This window comes from Ranitomeya variabilis, chromosome 3 (genome assembly GCF_051348905.1).
Source record: "Ranitomeya variabilis isolate aRanVar5 chromosome 3, aRanVar5.hap1, whole genome shotgun sequence".
NCBI lineage: Eukaryota > Metazoa > Chordata > Amphibia > Anura > Dendrobatidae > Ranitomeya > Ranitomeya variabilis.
Window position 1 is genome coordinate 512,044,413 of NC_135234.1, and position 18,289 is coordinate 512,062,701.

Below are 18,289 nucleotides of genomic sequence, written 5' to 3' on the forward strand. Positions count from 1 at the left end.
CAGAACCCTCCTAGCTAATTGAATGAACCGAGGGAATGAGTGATCAAGTGCACAAGCTCCGTGTTGAAGGGCCACGACCTTGACTCGAGAGAGAGAATTACCATCCTTCTTGTGCAGGATCATCGTCAAAGAGGATCTGCTGGGCTGGGAATGAGGAAAAAACTTGTCTAAGTTTAGCTGCTAGCCCAAGTGAGAGGGTATTGCAAGTGATATAGACGACTTAGCGTAGTCCTTGTAGAGCGGCTAGAAAGTCGACCGAGTAGGGCAGGACGACCATGTTTCTAGGGTGCAAGAAGCACATGACAACTGCTATGAGCGTTGCGACCACTGTGGTGCGGTAGCCAGGCTGAAGGGCAAGGTCGTGACTTGAAAATGCTGTTCGCGAATGGAAAGGAGAAGAGATAATTGTAGAGGGGAAAAAAGTAGGCATGTGAGGGTAAGAAAACCGAATGTCGATGGATGCCAGAAAACTCCACTTTTTTTTTTTGTTTTTTTTGTTGAAGTAATGGCTGAGCGGAGGAACTGCATCTGAAAAAGGAGGGCCTTGTCAAAGGTTGTTAGAAGTTTGAGGTCCAGGAATGATCATACTTTTCATTTTCTCCTTCGTGAAACCAAGATCTCTTAGATCTAGACTGTCCAGGACAATGCTTCTACTGCTGGATGGGTCTGTAGAAAAAATACCATCCCTTGTTAGTCTCCCGCTCAGAAGATTTGATTTGAATTGAAGTAGATAAGGTCTCTGACCAGGAGACTATTGGTCAAGCAACATCATGTGGCGCTAAAGAAGGGTAGAGCGCTGAACCCGAAGCCACAAGACGGAACGAACCAGATTTGCTATCCGACCGTCTGTGGTTTTTTTAATTGATGATACATCGGGCAGGGATACTGGTAGGTATACCACAAGAAATTCCACCCGGTTAGACTGCCAAGTGGCAGAATGCGGGGCTGCAACCAGCAGGCCTCTTGCCATCTTCGTGCAGAGTAGAAAATTAGGAACCTTCGATCCACCATTCTGTTAACAGGGACGTGGAGAGGAATCGTCCGCTTTCTTGCATCATCCCCTAAATTGATACAAAGGGGGGTGCTCGGACGCCAAAGATGTGTGCCTCTGTACATCCCCAGAGTTGAGGTCCCCGGGTGGACAGGGCAGGTTGTTTGGCATTAGGCCTGGATGCAGAAGAGGATACATGGAGGCGACGCTGCATGTGTTCGTCTGTTGAAGATGTGGGGGGAATCGGTGCCCTTAAAAGGACCCGTCGCCCATAAAAATCAGACCAGGTATGGCAACCTACTTAGCGGCTTCTGCCCAGTGAATTGCTCGTCGATTTGTTGATGGTATAAATAGGAGAGTCCCTCCTTTTCTGAAGCTCTTGCAATCCAAGGCAATATGCGATCCATATTCAGCGTTGTTCTCAACAAATCATGGGGGAGAGATTAGGAAATGAAAAACTTCCGTTTTGCAGACGCCTGTACGTTTTTCTAGAACACTTGCGGCCCCTGCTAGCGGACGCTCCCATGTAGGAGAGGGACCATGTATCTGGGTCCTGCGAGCACTCCGAGCCACAGAGGGTTCACAGAGGGATTCAATCTCTTGGTCCGAGAAAACCATGGGTTGCGGTTAGGGGATGAGTGGCGAAGGCTCCAGAGCTCAGTTAGGGTGACCAGCTTCGGATTGATGATGTGCCCTTAAGACCAGTAAATACTGGTCATGCGCCTTTAAGACTAGGGAATACTGGTCGTGCGTCTTTAAGACCAGGGTATACTGGTCTTGTGCCTTTAGGAGGAGGGCATGCTGGTCATGTGCCTTTAAGAACCAGGACATACTTGTCATATGCTTTGAAGACCAGGGCATACTGGTTATGTGTCTTTAAGTCCAGGGCATATTGGTCACGTGCCTTTAAGACCAGGGCATACTGGTCATGTTCCTTTAAGACCAGGGCATACTGGTCATGTGCCTTTAAAACCAGGTCATACTGGTCATGTGCCCTTAAAAACCAGGTCGTACTGGTCATGTGCCCTTAAGACCAGGGCATACTGGTCATGTGCCCTTAAAAACCAGGTCGTACTGGTCATGTGCCTTTAAGACCAGGTAATACTGGACATGTGCCCTTAAAACCAAGAAGTACTGGTCATGCGTCTTTAAGACCAGGGAATACTGGTTACGTGTTGTTAAGACCAGGAATACTGGTCATGCGCCTTTAAGACCAGGGCATACTGGCCATGTGCGTAAGACCAGGGTATGCTGGCCATGCGCCTTTAAGACCAGGGAAAACTGGTCACGTGCCTTTAAGACCAGACAATACTAGACATGCGCCTTTAAGACCAGACAATACTGGACATGCGCCCTTAAGAACAGACAATATTGGACCTGCGCCTTTACGACCAGCCAATACTGGACATGCGCCTTTAAGAACAGAGAATACTGGACATGCGCCTTTAAGAACAGAGAATACTGGTCATGCGCCTTTAAGACCAGACAATACTGGACCTGCGCCTTTAAGAACAGACAATACGGGACATGCGACTTTAAGACCAGCCAAAACAGGACATGCGCCTTTAAGACCAGACAATACTGGACATGCGCCTTTAAGAACAGAGAATACTGGACATGCGCCTTTAAGAACAGAGAATACTGGTCATGCGCCTTTAAGACCAGCCAAAACAGGACATGCGCCTTTAAGACCAGACAATACTGGACATGCGCCTTTAAGAACAGAGAATACTGGACATGCGCCTTTAAGAACAGAGAATACTGGTCATGCGCCTTTAAGACCAGACAATACTGGACCTGCGCCTTTAAGAACAGACAATACTGGATATGCGCCTTTAAAACCAGACAATACTACATGTGCCTTTAAGAAGGGAGAATACTTGCGCGTTTAATGCCTTGAAATAGAGTGGTTGTGCCCCCTTAATGCTAAAAATCGTTGCCTCAGTGTGAGCCGGCCGGGTGGACCAAGATGGCCACTGTGAGCTGCAGAGTAGATAAAATCTCGCAGAGAGCGAGAAGCGCCAACTCGGGGGGGCGGAGCGACGGACACGATGCTGAATAGGCCCAAGCCGGGGCCTAAATTTCTGTAGCAGGCGGGCGACACCAGCGGGGCGTTACAGGAGACTTCCGGGATGCGGCCTACACATCGGCCGAAGCCAGGGGCTAAATTTTTGTAGCCGGCCAGAGCGTTACCTCAGAGAGGTGGGCCACAGGAAAGTGGCTGAGGCTGCCTGCGCCTTTATGGATATCCCTCTGAAGATGGATCCACTCACCATCGTTGCGCGTCCCGACATGGAGCCGCCGCGGATGTGGGTTTCAGCGCTGTTCTGTGCAGCGTGGACGGTGTAGGGATAAACCTCAATCCATCATCCGTTTGTTAGGGAGGAGGAGAGGAACCGCCCGCCTCCTTGTACCATCCGCTCTTAATAGTGGTGGTGCAGTGGGGGCTGCTCGGACGCCACACTGGATTGTGCCTCTGAACAGCCGAGGGTAAAACCTGGTGGGCAGGGCTGAATGTCCGGCAATAGGCCTGGCTGCAGAAGAGGATACTGGAGGTGACACTCCAGTGCTCGTCTGATAAGGGAGGGGGGAGATCGGTCCCATGAAAGGGCCCGTCGCCCCTAGAATCAGCTCAGGCAGTGGCTTCCCACGTCGCAGGAGAGGATACGGAGAGGTGAAACTCCCGTGCTCGCCTGTTGTTGGTTCGGGGGAGATCGGAACATGAAAGAATCCGTCGCCCCCTTCGTCCGGTAAAAGGTAAAAGTAAAAAGATTCTTTGGGTCTGAATAACAGACCAGTCCGTGTGCCTCCTACGGACACTAAGCAAGAACTGGTTAGCTGGGAGCCAGCAGAGGGGGTGTATACTGCAGGGGAGGAGCTAACTTTCTTTGTAATACTTAGTGTCAGCCTCCTGGTGGCAGCAGCATACACCCCATGGTCTGTGTCCCCCAATGAGGCGAAGGAGAAAGAGGAGTTAGGTCGGCCGGTGAGAAACCGCCGCCTGCAGTATCCTCCTACCCAGGCTTGCGTCCGCGGAAGCCTGAGTATGCACCTTGTAGAATTTGACAAAGGTGTGAATGGATGACCACGTTGCGGCCTTGCAAACCTGAGAGGCCGAAGCTTGGTGACGAACTGCCCAGGAAGCTCCCACAGCCCGGGTAGAGTGAGCCTTCACCCCTGAAGGGGGCTGTTTGTCTTGGACATGGTATGCCTCCAGAACCGCCGAACGGATCCAACGAGCAATTGGAGGCTGGCGTCGGTGGTGATAACCTGCCAGCGGGGAGGAAGAAATGACCTCCCGCGTAGAATGGAGGTGGACAGCGTCCACCAAGAGAGAGACTGTTTCACTCTGGGAGAGAGGCAAAACGGGCGGTCTAGGGAAAGTGGATTCCTGTCCCAGGCCGACAGAAGGGCCAGCTGGAGGGGACGAGAGTGAAACTGGGCATAGGGGACCGCTTCCATGGAAGCGACCATTTCTCCCAGAACTCTCATGGCGAGGCGGAGAGACGGAGGATTCGTGCTCTGACCCGACGAAGAGCAAGGAACTTCTCCTTGGGGAGAAAGACCTGAGCCTGAGAGGTGTCGAACACCATGCCCAGGAACTCCAGAGGCTGAGTTGGACTCAAGGAAGACTTCTGGTAATTGATTATCCAGCCGAGGCGAAGAAGCGTGTCCAGAGTAAGCTGGAGGCTCTGGCTGCAATCCCGATGGGACAGACCCTTGATCAGGAGGTCGTCGAGGTATGGGATTACCAAAATCCCTTTTGAACGCAGAGTGGTCATGACAGCTGCCATAACCTTCGTAAAGACCCTGGGAGCAGACGCCAGCCCGAAAGGGAGGGCCGTGAACTGGTAATGACGATCCTGGATCGCAAACCGCAGGAATCTCTGATGCCTTACGCAAATAGGAACGTGAACGTACGCATCTCGGATGTCCACGGAACACAGAAACTCCCCCGATTCCAAGGACGCGACCACCGAGTGTAGAGATTCCATCCTGAAGCGCCGAATCCGGAGATGGCGGTTCAACCGCTTGAGGTCCAAAATTGGACGGAGAGAGCCGTCCTTTTTTGGAACCACGAACAGGTTTGAGTAAAAACCCGAAAACCGCTCTGGATAAGGCACCGGAACTACGACTCCTGAGGCGAGGAGCGAATCGACAGCCTGGAGAAGTCCTGGGAGATGAGAGGGCTGTTTGAGAGGACGAGAGAGTAGGAAACGACTTCCCGCGGGTGAAGAAAATTCTATTTTGTAGCCGGACGTGACGATCTCCCTGACCCCGGCGTTGTCGACTACCGATAGCCAAACTTCTGAGAACAGAAGAAGCCGGCCTCCCACCCTGGAGGGATTTCCAGGTGGGGGCGACCCATCATTTATTAGAAAACCTGTGGCCCCGAGATCCAGATGATTTTGCGGGGTGGCTCTTGGCTCTCCAGCGCGGAGGAGGCCTGAAAGAAGGCTTCCTCCGGTCTCCTTGTGAGGAAGAGCGGTCCTGATTGAGGTTTCCTGCGGAGGAAAAGGACCGAAAGGACTGGGGGCTCCTCCTGTTGAAGGTACATTTTGGCTTGGACTGGGGTAAGGAGGTACTCTTACCATCCGTAGCGTCTGAGATCACTTGATCCAGCTGCGTGCCGAAGAGTCTAGAACCCTGGAAGGGTAGACCAGTGAGGGATTTTTTAGAAGCGGGATCAGCGTTCCACGCTTTCAGCCAGAGAATCCGGCGAATGGCCACAATGTTGCTGTTAGCCCTGGTGGAGCAGGCCGCTGCATCAAGGGAGGCATTCATGAGGTATTTTCCTGCAAGAGAAATCTGATCCGCCAAATCAGACAGTTCCTCAGCAGGAGCAGAGGCCAAAATACCCCTTTTAGCCCAGGCTGACACAGCCTTGGCTACCCAGGACGAGGCGAAACTAGGGCAAAGGGAGGCTCCGGAAGCCTCAAATGCCGATTTTGCTAATGCCTCGATTTGCCTGTCCGTGGGGTCCTTAAGGGAAGCCGCGTCCGGGATAGACAGAACCGTCTGCGAGGATAACCTGGATACGGGCGGGTCGACCTTAGGAGACTCGGACCATTTGGAGACAAGGTTGGAGTGAAAAGGGTATAACACGTCTGAACCACGTCTTACCAGGGTTTTTCCAGTATGTAGAGGTAGTGTTGTCAAACTCCCTGTGATTAGGAAAAACTCTAGAGGGACGTTTAATCCGTTTAAACGCAACGGAGATGTCCTGAGAGCTTGCCTCATCCTCCTTAAGTTCCAGCGTCTGAATAATAGCTGAAATAAGGCTATCGACCATCTACTGTGTTCCGGAAGTCTGATCTGCGTCAGAGTCCGACTGAGAGGATAGGTCAGACCCGACGTCCGCCTGCGAGGAGGGAGAACGGGCAGATAGGGGAAACCCGATGTGTTCCAGGGAACTGAAAGAGGATCTAGATAAGGTCCTTTTTCTGTCTCTTTTGTCCGGTCGGCCTCTGTGAGGGTCTTGGACAGGTGCGAGCGAATTGCCGTGGGAGGCGTTCGTGGCACTGGTGGCATTAGACAGAAGCGGGATACGTTCAAGTGCCTGGACCAGGGACTGAGACACCTTAGTCAGGTCTGACACTGATTGAGACATAGCAACAGCCCACTCCGGGGGAGGGGGGGGGTGCACTCATCCCGAGACCTAGGAGCTTCCTGAGGGACAGACATGGTGGGAGGAACGCAGGACGGGCAGAAAGGAGAAGGCTGACCTGAGGCCCACTTTTTCTTACAGTGAGCGCAGGCGTAATGGATGGCCGTAATGGCAAAGGCCGGAGTGGGGTCAGACATAGGTAGAGATATTACCTTGTCCAGGAGCGGAGAAGTACTGCCGGGAGGAGTAAGTAGTAGCGCTGACCCTGCTGAAGGACAGCGACAGTGGTAGCCGCAGGAGTCTGCCTGTGTGCCCCCGAGATTCCTCTGTCCACGCGGTGAGCAGACGCTGACAGGGAGCAGGAAGTAGCCGAAAAGAGCGCTGAGACAGTGCGACGCTGTGGGCGTGCACAAGCGCCGAAGGGGGAATGCATAAGAAACGCCCCCACGATCGCTGAACTTCTGGCCGCTTTAATGCCGGGCGCCACCAGGGGGCGTGTGCTGAGCGCAGGAGAAGAAAAAAGCTGGGAAGGAAAAAATGGCGGCGCGCGCGCCCGCAGTTTAAGTGAAAAGGAGGGAAAGGTAAAGCCAGCCTGCAGCGATAGCATATCCCGGCGCCTGAAAACAGCGGTGCTGCAGCCCACTCCCCTATCAAAATGAGGAGGGGAAACGGGCAGGACTGGCCACGGAGGAAGAAAGTCACCCTGAACACCCGAATGGGTGACGGGGGACGAAGTCCTGCCCAGCGGGTCCGAGAGGGTGTGATGTGGGTAATACCACACTGCTCTCTCGGTCGCTCAAAGTGGGGAAAACAGGGTGAGAAAACTGCACCCTGTTACCCTGAGGAAAAGTATCTGAAAGAGTAAGGGGAAAAGGTTAAAAAACACAACAAATCCCTGTAAAAGAAATACGGATCTGGGGTTAGATCTAGGTCCGCCTCCTACAGACACTAAGCAAAAACTGAGTTGCCTGGTGCCTGTCGGAGGGTGTACACTGCTGGGGAGGAGTTACTTCTTCTTTATTTGCATAGTGTCAGCCTCCTAGTGACAGCAGCATACACCCATGGTTACCCGTGTCCCCCAATGAGGCGAGAAAGAAAAGCAAATTATGAATCAGGGCCATGTTCTCCAAAATGGTGGCTACTTTTGGATGTTAAGAGAAAAAATAAAAAGTTCTAGCTTTCAGAATGCAAAGTTAGAAAAACACCACTACAACCTTGAGCAGAATAATTTACATGATTTAGGGTGTGCATACCTGATCCCATGATATATCGAGATCCACCACCCTGCTGGTCTAAGTGAGCCGTTTCATTCTTAAGTCTAGTCCTGTGGGAGATATTCCACAATAAACTTTTTCAAGAAATAAAAAAGAAGGGCATAATAAATTAATTTAGATTCAAAACAGTTTTTGTAAGTGGTAAGTACGAATATCAAACTTATTGTGCATCAAAAAAATACAAAAAGGAAATAGAATTTTTACTATTAAATATATAAGCTAAGATAAGGCTAAACATGGCTAATCAGAGTGTCACCTTCAAAATACATATTAAACAAGTTGCAAGTTGATAAGGGGACTTACCAGTCCTTTACATTTTAACTGTACAGTGTCTAATTCATGTGCTTCAGTGGGTCCGTGGCATGGCCGGGGGCTCAGTGCACAGTTATTCCCACCTCAGTTAGCATTTCCTTCACTTCGGATTGACAGTGCACGCTTGCCTAGAGTGAGCGCTGCCTGAATTCCTAAATTTAGCTTGCATGTCTTTTTTTTTTTTAAATTGTACTTTATTGAAAACATTTTTTCAATTTTCAAGAAAACTAAAAAATTTAAAATTTTCAACCAATATTGTTCTATAATAATACTTCAACTTTTCAGTTAAACATTTTCAAGTATATAAATAATATAAAGTGGAAAAGCTCATGAATGAACAAACAAACAAACTCTTGACAAGGGAAAAATAGAGGGGAGAATGATATAGAACGTCTGACCCATTGTTATCCATCTCATAGAGGTCATATTTAACATGGCCCAAAATAAATCCCAAGGAAACCAAATAAGGTTAAATCTCTCTACATTATAGCCATTAAGGGCTGCCCGGTACTCAAAATTCCTGACATCCTTCATGCGAGAATATAGATCTAGTTGGGAAGGTGGAGAGGTTTGCTTCCAGTGGTGGGCAGTACAACAGCACGCTGCTGGATTGCAGTCTAACGGATCTCTTGGATATGGACTCAGAAAATATTTAATAGAAAGAGCTGAGGATCTAGAGACATCTACTTTGAAAACTTGCTTAGTGAGGAGTTGGACTTTCACCCAAAACGGTTTATAGGGCAGTCCCAAAAAATAAGAAAAATAGAACCTCTACAAATGGCGCACCACCAGCAAAGGGGAGGAATAGAAGGGTTCATTTTATGTAAAAATTCAGGCATGTGTTACCAGAGATAATGAAAACCAGTACAAAATCCTTTGTGTGAAATACAAGATGCAGTCTTGGCTACTCTGGCCCAATTATTTCTCCACTCTACTGTTTTACCCAGGTATTCCTCCCATTTGAGCATATAGGAGTGTCTAAGGAATCTGTGTCTGGAGTCTGTACAATATTGTAAATACTAGATATTAAACCTTTTGTTGTTGAAGTATTATTGCATAGTCTCTCTAAGGAAGTAGGAATGGAGGTCTGCAGACCATGGAGTAATGCCTAATCTTAATGAATTGGAATAACGAAAGAATGGAGAGAGAACTTTTTTTTTCAGCTCATCATAGGAAAGTAAAATTTGGGTTTTATAGTTGGCTGTCAGCAAAGTTAAACAAACCAGTCCATACCCCGGTCATTGAGTGGCTCAGACTTTCAGGGAAATTCGAATGAAAAAAGAAGAGCGGAGTTCGGTGATGCCAGATTGAATTTTTTTTTTAAAGGCAACCCTCCATATATTTCTAGTGTGCACCATTGGAAGTAATAGGTCTATTGAAGGAAGACTGTAAGCCTCATTCCAGATCAGGGAATTGGGGCGAGCTGGGGATAACCATAACTTTTCAATCTCCATTTATTTCGTATAGGCAGGTGTAGATGACCACAATGAGATCGGGCGGAGGTGCGATGCCCAATAATAATAAACAACATAACCGACTTCGGAATTCTATGACGCCTTCCTGCCCATATGAAATTTAAAATGACTGCCTGAAAAGCACATAAATCCTGGGAGTGAGACCGATATGGGTAAAGTCTCAAAAAGATATAAAAGTTTTGGGAGAGGTCATTTTTAATGCCGAGATGCATCCAAATAGTGAGAGGGGGTAATTTCCATAATGTCAATAAGGATAGCATTTCTTTATATAGTGGAGGGAAATTGTTCTCGTATAGAGTGGAGTACGAGGTTGTGCGATTGATTCTTAGATATTTGAGAGGTGGTGCGCCAGTGGTATTTAAAGTTACTCTGGAGATTATCTACATGGGAGTCATTTATGTCAAGTGGAAGGGATTCAGTTTTAGTTGTATTTGTTTTATGCTCTGATAATTGGCTGAATTTTAAAAGCAATGAATAGAGGTTGGGGAGCGAGGTATGGGGTTTCATGAGTGTTAGGAGGATATCATTTATAACCCATTTTGTTACACCACAACCTGTGTTTAAATGTTTTTGTAAATCAGATTTGTGTGCAAGGCATCAGCAAAAGAATAGTGTAATTAAGTGAAGAAAAATATAGGCATAAATGAAATGTATGGGATCAAATAATTAAAAATTGGCATGTGCATATGTATTCATCCCGCTTGCTATGAAGCTGCTAAAAATTTGTGGTGCAAGCAAATACCTTCATAAGTCACATGCTTAGTAAAAGGAAGACCACCTGTTTGCAAACTAAGTGTCACATGGTCTGTCAGTATATATACACCTTTTCTGAAAGGCCACAGAGGCTGCAACACCACTAATCAAGAAGCACCAGTAACCAAACACCATGAAGACCAAAGAGATCTCCAAACAAGTCAGGGACAAAGTTGTTGAGAAGTACAAGTCAGGGTTGGGTTATAAAACAATAATCTCAATCTCTGACAATCCCCCAAAGCACCATCAAATCTATTATCATCAAATGGAAAGAACACGGTGCTACAACAAATCTGCCAAGAGAGGGCTGCCCACCAAAACTCTCAGCCCGTGCAAGAAAGGCATTAATCAGAGAGCACAAAGACCAAAAGGTAACACTGAAAAAGTTGCAGTTCCGAAGCAGAGACTGGAATATCTTTCCATACGACCACAATAAGCCATACACTCCATAGAGGTGCCCATTATGGAAACGTGGGCAGAAAAAGTCTGTACATACACAAAATTTGTAAGGCTCATTTTGAGTTTGTCAAAAGACAAGTGGGAGACCAAACCGATGGAGGAAGGTGCTGTGTTCAGATGAGAACAAATTTGAACTTTTTGGCCACCAAAATAAACGCTATGTCTGGCGCCAAACCAACACAGCTTATGACTCCAAGAACACCATCCTCACAGTGTAACATGGTGGTGGCAGCATCATGCTGAGGATGTTTTTCATCAGCAGGGACAGGGAAAATGGTCTGAGTTGAGGGGGAACATTGATGATGCAAAATACAGGATAGACAAACAAGTTTTGATCAAGAATGTCAGCGATTTGAGACTGGGACGGAGATTCACCTTCCAACAACGCAATGACCCAAAGCATACTGCTAAAGCCACATTCGAGTACTTTAAAGGGGAAACATGTAAATGTTTTGGAGTGGCCTAGTCAAAGACCTGAATCCAACTGAGAATCTGTGGTCAGACTTGAAGATTGCTGTTCACCAGCAAAGAACATCTAACTGAAGGAGCTGGAGCAGTTTTGCCTCGTGAAATTGGCAAAAATCCCAGTGGAAAGCTCATAGAGATTTACCTCAAACGACTTGCAGAAATTATTGCCGCAAAAGGAGGCTCTACAAAGTACTAATTTTAGGGGGTGTGAATAGTTATGCACACTGACGTTTTCAGTTATTTTGCCTACTTTGTTGTTTGCTTCACAATAAAAAGAAAAGTAAGTGCTCACAGTTGCAGGCATTTTCTTTACAAGGTCGGATGCAAACCCTCAAAAAAAAAAAAAAAAAAAAAAAAAATAGATAAAATTCCTGGTTATGAGGTAGAAAAACACAAAAAATGTCAAGGAAGTGTAGGTTGGGTTGAATACTTTTGCAAGCCACTGTATACACCAGGATGGGGCTCAGGCAGGACAGGGGACATATTACACATACACAAGTCTAAATTTGCAGCATGCCTAGTGCTGGAGCCTATACAGTATAAATGGGCTTGTTGGCCTTCTCTGACTCCTCTATGAAACAGCTGGCTAACTACACTTTCTGGTAGAACTAACAAATAAAATTGCACTCTGTAAAAGCTATAGCATGTAAAACATGAAATATCTAAAACTGGAATTGCATTACTGCTCTAGAAAATAGGAACAAATGAAGATACTGAGCACATAAATTGGCCAATCCTTGTAAGCCCAGCATGCTATAGCATTACAGAGTGCAATTGTGTTAGTTATGTATGCAGATGGCTACAATTAGTATGCATCTGTTCAGACCAGTATTCTATTTCGAAGGGAGGGTCAGTCTTTTGATATTTGTACACATAAGCTCTCTGACTTAGCACTCCACCCATCAGCCTATTTTAATCACAGAAGGATCCTACCTACCCATATAAATGTAGGCTAGCTGCCCAGGAGAAGAAACACATTAGGTTAGGTCCCCAGCAAAGAAGATCGCCTTGTCGTTGTTGCTGGGCATACATGAATCGGCCAATTTATGAGTCAAGTATCTTTGTTTTTTTCTATTTTCTAGAGCAGTAATGCTATTCCAATTTTATGTTTACATGCTATAGCGCTACAGAGTGCATCTTTGTTAGTTATTTATGGAGAAGGCTACTCTTAGTTTGAACCTGTTCAGACCAGTATTCTGTTTAGAAGTGATGTTCAGTCCTTTGATAGGTGTATACACTTTCAAGAATATCAGAGTAGCAAGCTGCAACCGCAAAGAGGAAGTCAGGAGGAACGTATCCACCCACACAGACATGTCGGTTGAATTCAAGCAGTACTTTAGCAGGGCAAGCAAATGCTGTCAATCGAAAATGGAGTGAAGTAAGTCCACAAAATGCTAATTAACGGGATATAACAGTATACTGAGCCATTGATCACACCAAGAGAACACCAAAGTTCTCTTAATGGCATTAAAAGTAATATTCTCAAGCATTGTACCAATAAAATGCACAGTGCTGGTATGGATTTTTATAGGGGCCAAGTTCCCCGTTTCACTGTACAGCTAGTTTAAAATGCATTTTGGGGCTGACAGATTTTCATTAGAGGGGTTCTGCGCTCAGTAGGTGGCTCTCCCTGTGAATAGTCATGGGGTTAAAACAATAAAAGATGGCATACATACCCCTAGACTCCAATCCCTGCTTTAGCACTGTGGCTTTGAGGGTCTATCAGCCTAGAAGTACCGATCATCAGTCAAGTCAATGCTGGAGGGGGACATCACTGCTTCCAACCCAGAAGAGACCATCGGAGCAGTGTGCAGAAGTGAGTATGCTGGTGTTTTTTTACTGGTTTAACCCCATGACTGACTACAGCAGAGAGTCCATTTAACAGCATAAGGATAGGATATTGACTGGTAAATATTTGTATCTTATTGTAAAATATCACTAAGAAATTATATAACCTTATCAAAATATGAAACAACAAAACAAAGAGAAAAGGGAATACATATAGTGTCTCCATACCTCAGCAGCGGAAGCTCGGCTAGGGCAATCTGTAACTTGGCTTCTTTTGTGCGTGCATTGTAACGAAAAATACTTAAGACCACACTATATCTGTCATATACCTTCACTCCCCAGCCGGCTTCCAACTCTTTCTGTTTAGAGAAAATACAAGAAAAATAACATTGTCAGAATCAAGCCTGGCATTAACAAAAGAAGAATTTAAAAACGGTTTGTTCAAAATTCTTACAAAAAAGCCTAATGGCTGAAAAACAGTGTGAATGATAAGACTTGATGTTATTGATCCATGATCAGTGTGTGAACCATTACAGCAGGGAATTGAATAGCTATGAAAACCTTATTCTATTATTTAGACATTTATTATTTAACATACAGTGGGGCAAAAAAGTATTTAGTCAGTCAGCAATAGTGCAAGTTCCACCACTTAAAAAGATGAGAGGCGTCTGTAATTTACATCATAGATAGACCTCAACTATGGGAGACAAACTGAGAAAAAAAAATCCAGAAAATCACATTGTCTGTTTTTTTATCATTTTATTTGCATATTATGGTGGAAAATAAGTATTTGTGATCTTAGAGCTTTTTTCAAAAATATTAGATGATCCATGCAAGTAAGGGCTCAAGCACATAAATGCCACAACTGGGATGTCATAGATGGACATTTCTCAATTTATGAAGGCATAATTAGTGATTTTCTATAGGATTCCTTAAATTGGTTGTCCCAACAATAAAGTACATATTAATTAATAGATCTGAGAATTAAAAGTTACACAATTGGATGTGTTAAAAAAATGTTCCCGTGCTGAGAAAATCTTATAAAATGTGCACCTGCTGTGTACTGTGTAATGGCTGCATCCGACCATGTAGAGCTGCTCCAGTTCATGGTCAGCACGTAGCACAGCTCCTGGCTGAGCGGGAAAAATAAGAGTGTACAGACAACACAGCAGGGGCTTGCAGTTGCTTCTTTCTGTGAGGTAACACATTTCAATGACCAATTTATCACTGCAGGGTCTCCAGCTCAGCATAATTCAAGTCAGAGGCTTAGGAGCTCCTATGGCTACTGAGCTCCAACCTCACCGTCTTTATTTAGAGAAGATCAGAGAACTGGACACTGCAAATAGTACAGTACACTGCAGGGACACATTTATAAAATTAAGATCACATTTATTAAAATAAGATCTCAGTACGGGAACATTTTTTTTAAACACATCCAATTATGGAACCTGTTATTCCAGGATCTATTGATTTAAATGTACTTTGTTTGTGGGGAAAACCCCTTTAAGTATCTAGAAATTTAAAAAAATCCATAAGGCTCCTTATGAACAGGTGCATTCACCTCTAAAAGTATTGTTTGCTGGGGAAAAAAATCTCTATATGCACAAAGTCTGTTTATATGACTCCATATGAAGGAGTGTCACAGGACCTGTGCACAGCTGGTGAGAGACTATGCACAGAACATGAGCTCTCAAAGCAAGGAAAAAAAGAAATAGTTCAATTAAGCATAAAATAAACAGCAACATACATCACACTATACATTTACAATTGAATGGAAGGGGTTGTCTAAACTTATGAATAAGTACAATTTGCAAAGTCCTTGTACAAAACAAACCACTTTGCAATTTCCCTTTTATTAAAAATCCTCTCAGTTCTCAAGATCGGAGAGACTGTTGATTCTATTATGTACTGCTCTTTTCTTAGGTTATGGGCCATCTCGGCAGTGGCCACTTCCTAGACCAAGCCATTTCCTAGACCAGGAGCACATGCTTTCAAGCTCTAAGCTGCTCTGAAGCCGGCCAGATCACCAGATCTGACCACCTTCAGTGTCCATGCTGTAGAGACTAAGCTGCCCCTGCTATCAGAATGGGAGAGCAATGAGCTCGAACCAGTGCCACGACCAAGATGTCCGTCTAAACGGTCAATCTTCAGAAGCGGTCCCTTCCCCTCCATCCCCAGCAAGCAGCGAGTTTTGAAGTGGTGCAGCCATGGAGAGAGATGATACAATCCTTGTAAGGCTGGGGTCACACTTGTGAGTGCAATGTGAGAAACTTGGGCAAGTCTCTCGCATCAATACCGGGCATTGCCACCGGCACTCGGGACCTGGGTGTGCAGCTGCATGTATTTCTATGCAGCCGCACGCTCTGGTCCCGAGTGCCGGCGGCAGTGCCGGGTATTGATGCGCAAGTTTGTCGCATTGCACTCGCAAGTGTGACCCCGGCCTAAGAGTCCTTATTCTCCGATGAGAATAGAAATGAGGTAATTCCCACAGTTTCCCTGGTGAAAACAGCAGATTATGGGAGGTCTCAGAAGTGTTACAAGGGCTTGTCCAGACTGGGCATCCTTATTTGAACAATCCTTTGCTATACTCAGAGAATGTAGTCATCACTGCGGCAAGGAGGATGAGGTTGAGAACCTACATGCCGCCATGTTTATTGGTTTCAGTAAGACATCTTTTACAACAGTCACGATCATACAATTCAGCAGTACCTCACTCAATGACGAAAGTCTTTCAACATTCAAGAAAACTGCTGTGAGCTGCGGGAGGCCTTTAATTGTTTCTGTAAGACAGTAAATGTAATATATATAATAGAGAACATTTAGCGATATCATGCTGTAGATTTACCACCAGACTGTGATATGGAAACCCCCTTTTTTGCCTCTGATGACAACTTCTGGCTTTCAGTCGCACTATTTCGCTTGCGCTTTTAGCCCCCTTGGAGTAGAACAGAAGTGATTGGGAAACCTTGGCTAGGTATATGGTTTCTATTCAGCTCTCCTGGAGTGCAATTTGACAAAAATGTTAGCACTGCTTAAAATAAACGTGAATTAAAGGCGTTCTATCAGGAGTGGGGAACCTCCGAGCAGTGGGCTGTTCATGGCCCACTATGTCGTACCCCCCCAGCCCCTAGCTAGATTCCCAGGGACAGCAGTGCTTGAGCCGGCAGCCCCATATAGTCAGCAGTCAGTCTGTTCATTTGTCCTTACACTATGAGCATGTACATGTAGCGTTCACTACCGAACGTTCTGGTCAATGCAATATGCTTAAAAGTTGAACAAAAAAAATTGCAGAACCTTGGTGCAGCAGCGAAGTTGGTAATCCTTGGCCACTGGACCACAGCACTGTGAACCTTTCTATCTGTGGCATCCCCGGTCCTCTAACAGCTGAATTGTAGGATTGCTGAGATCCGGCCTCCTGCAGTCTGATATAGGTGGCTTATCCCAAAGATGGGCCATTAATATGGTGATCCATAAAAGCCTCGGAATTTTAAAGTAGACCTGTCAGAGGATTCATGCAGCTCAAACTGTGGGAAGTATGAATCAGAGCCTGGTTGTACAAACACAGCCGAGCTTTATCTTTATCTGAAATGTTCAGGCATTTCAGAGACTATATATACGATAAAAATCTCGGCAGGAACCATAGCCAGAGACGAGACTAGTCCGACCCTACGCAGAGCTGCTAAAGGAGATTTAGGCCTCACTCACACGTACGATTTTTATGTACAAGTGCTATCCGTTGTTTTCATGTATAGCACCATTCACATGTCTGATTTTTTCCTTGGACCAAGTGGTCCATAGCAAGTATCAGAGACATGTTGGATTTTCACCTGAGGGTCAGATCAAAATCAGCAAAGCATGTCATTGGGTTGGTGAAAATAATGGGACCACACATGGAGGATATCCAAGTGCAGACTGATTTCTACGTACTCTCAGAATAGAGAACTTGGAGAAAACAGGATTTTTGGTTGCTTACCGTAAAATCTGTTTCTTGGAGCCTTCATTGGGGGACACAGGAGCCATGGGTGTATGCTGCTGCCACTAGGAGGCTGACACTATGCAAATAAAAGTTAGCTCCTCCTCTGCAGTGTACACCCCACCGACAGGAAGTAGGATATTCAGTTAGTGAGAAAGCAGTAGGAGAAAAAAATAAATATTAGAAAAATTACACAGAAACTCAAACTGTAACAGTATAATACAACAGAGCTGTTCAACATGGGAGGGTGCTGTGTCCCCCAATGAAGGCTTCGAGAAATAGATTTTACGGTAAGCAACCAAAAATCCTGTTTTCTTTATCACTTCATTGGGGGACACAGGAATCCATGGGACGTCCCAAAGCAGTCCCTGGGGCGGGAACAGCGGTCGACTCCAATCAGGTCGGAGAAGGTATTTCTAGCTAAGCAGGCATCCGCCGAAGAAAGACATGGACTCTGAAGGATTTTGCAAATCGCTCTGTCAAGGTGCAGGGCGGAATCCCTATGAGTACCGCCAGGAAGCGCCCCTGCCCAGGTAGAGTGTACCTTAACCCAGAAGAAGACGCTCTGATCTGACCTAGTAAATCTACCAATGTCAACCGGATTCAGCGAGCATTCGCTGACCTGGAGGCCAGAGGGCCTCTATACGCCGAGCCCGTGTTCTGAAAAGGGGGGGAGGGGCGGCAGGCGCACGTTGCCCTGGCCAGGTAACATAATGAAAGCGCTACGAAGGAAGAGCCCGAGCCAGGCAAAGGAAAGAATAAAAAATGATGTACAGGGCCATGGAGAACACCGGCGGGATATGGGACGAGTACCGAAGCTGTGATCCACAGAATATGCAAACTGCTGCCACACACTCTGTGAGACTCAGAGTGGTTGGGAGCCCTAAAGGGAAAAGGTACAAAAAGAAACAAAGGGTGCGCCTCTCGCAAAACGCAGAAATGTCCGATGCCCTGAGAGATCAAGACCTGGATAAGGGCTTCCATGGGACAAAGTAAAAACTCATGCGGTTCCCAGGCAGTAATTACTGAACGATGAGATTTCATGCTGAAAAGACAAGGATGGACCCTTCCGTTCAGCAATCTAGGATCCCCGACGAAACACGCTGAGGAAACAAAGCCCCAGGAGAACAACGAGATTTAGCCAGAGGAAGGAGAGAGCTCGACCCTCCGGTGATCACCTTAATAATG

At 46.1% G+C, this 18,289-nt stretch overlaps 1 protein-coding gene across 3 annotated transcripts in view; it reads right to left on the reverse strand.

Moving 5' to 3' along the window:
• The window catches only part of GTPBP6 (GTP binding protein 6), a 59,437-nt gene that overhangs the window by 38,736 nt on the left and 2,412 nt on the right, over positions 1-18,289 (reverse strand). For all 3 annotated transcript variants that reach the window (XM_077296909.1, XM_077296910.1, XM_077296911.1), the window contains exons 3-5: positions 15,838-15,908; positions 13,357-13,487; positions 7,853-7,923 (exon numbers count right to left, since the gene is read on the reverse strand). In XM_077296909.1, the coding sequence (XP_077153024.1) occupies positions 7,853-7,923; positions 13,357-13,487; positions 15,838-15,908 (273 nt within the window). The remainder of the gene's footprint in view (positions 1-7,852; positions 7,924-13,356; positions 13,488-15,837; positions 15,909-18,289) is intronic.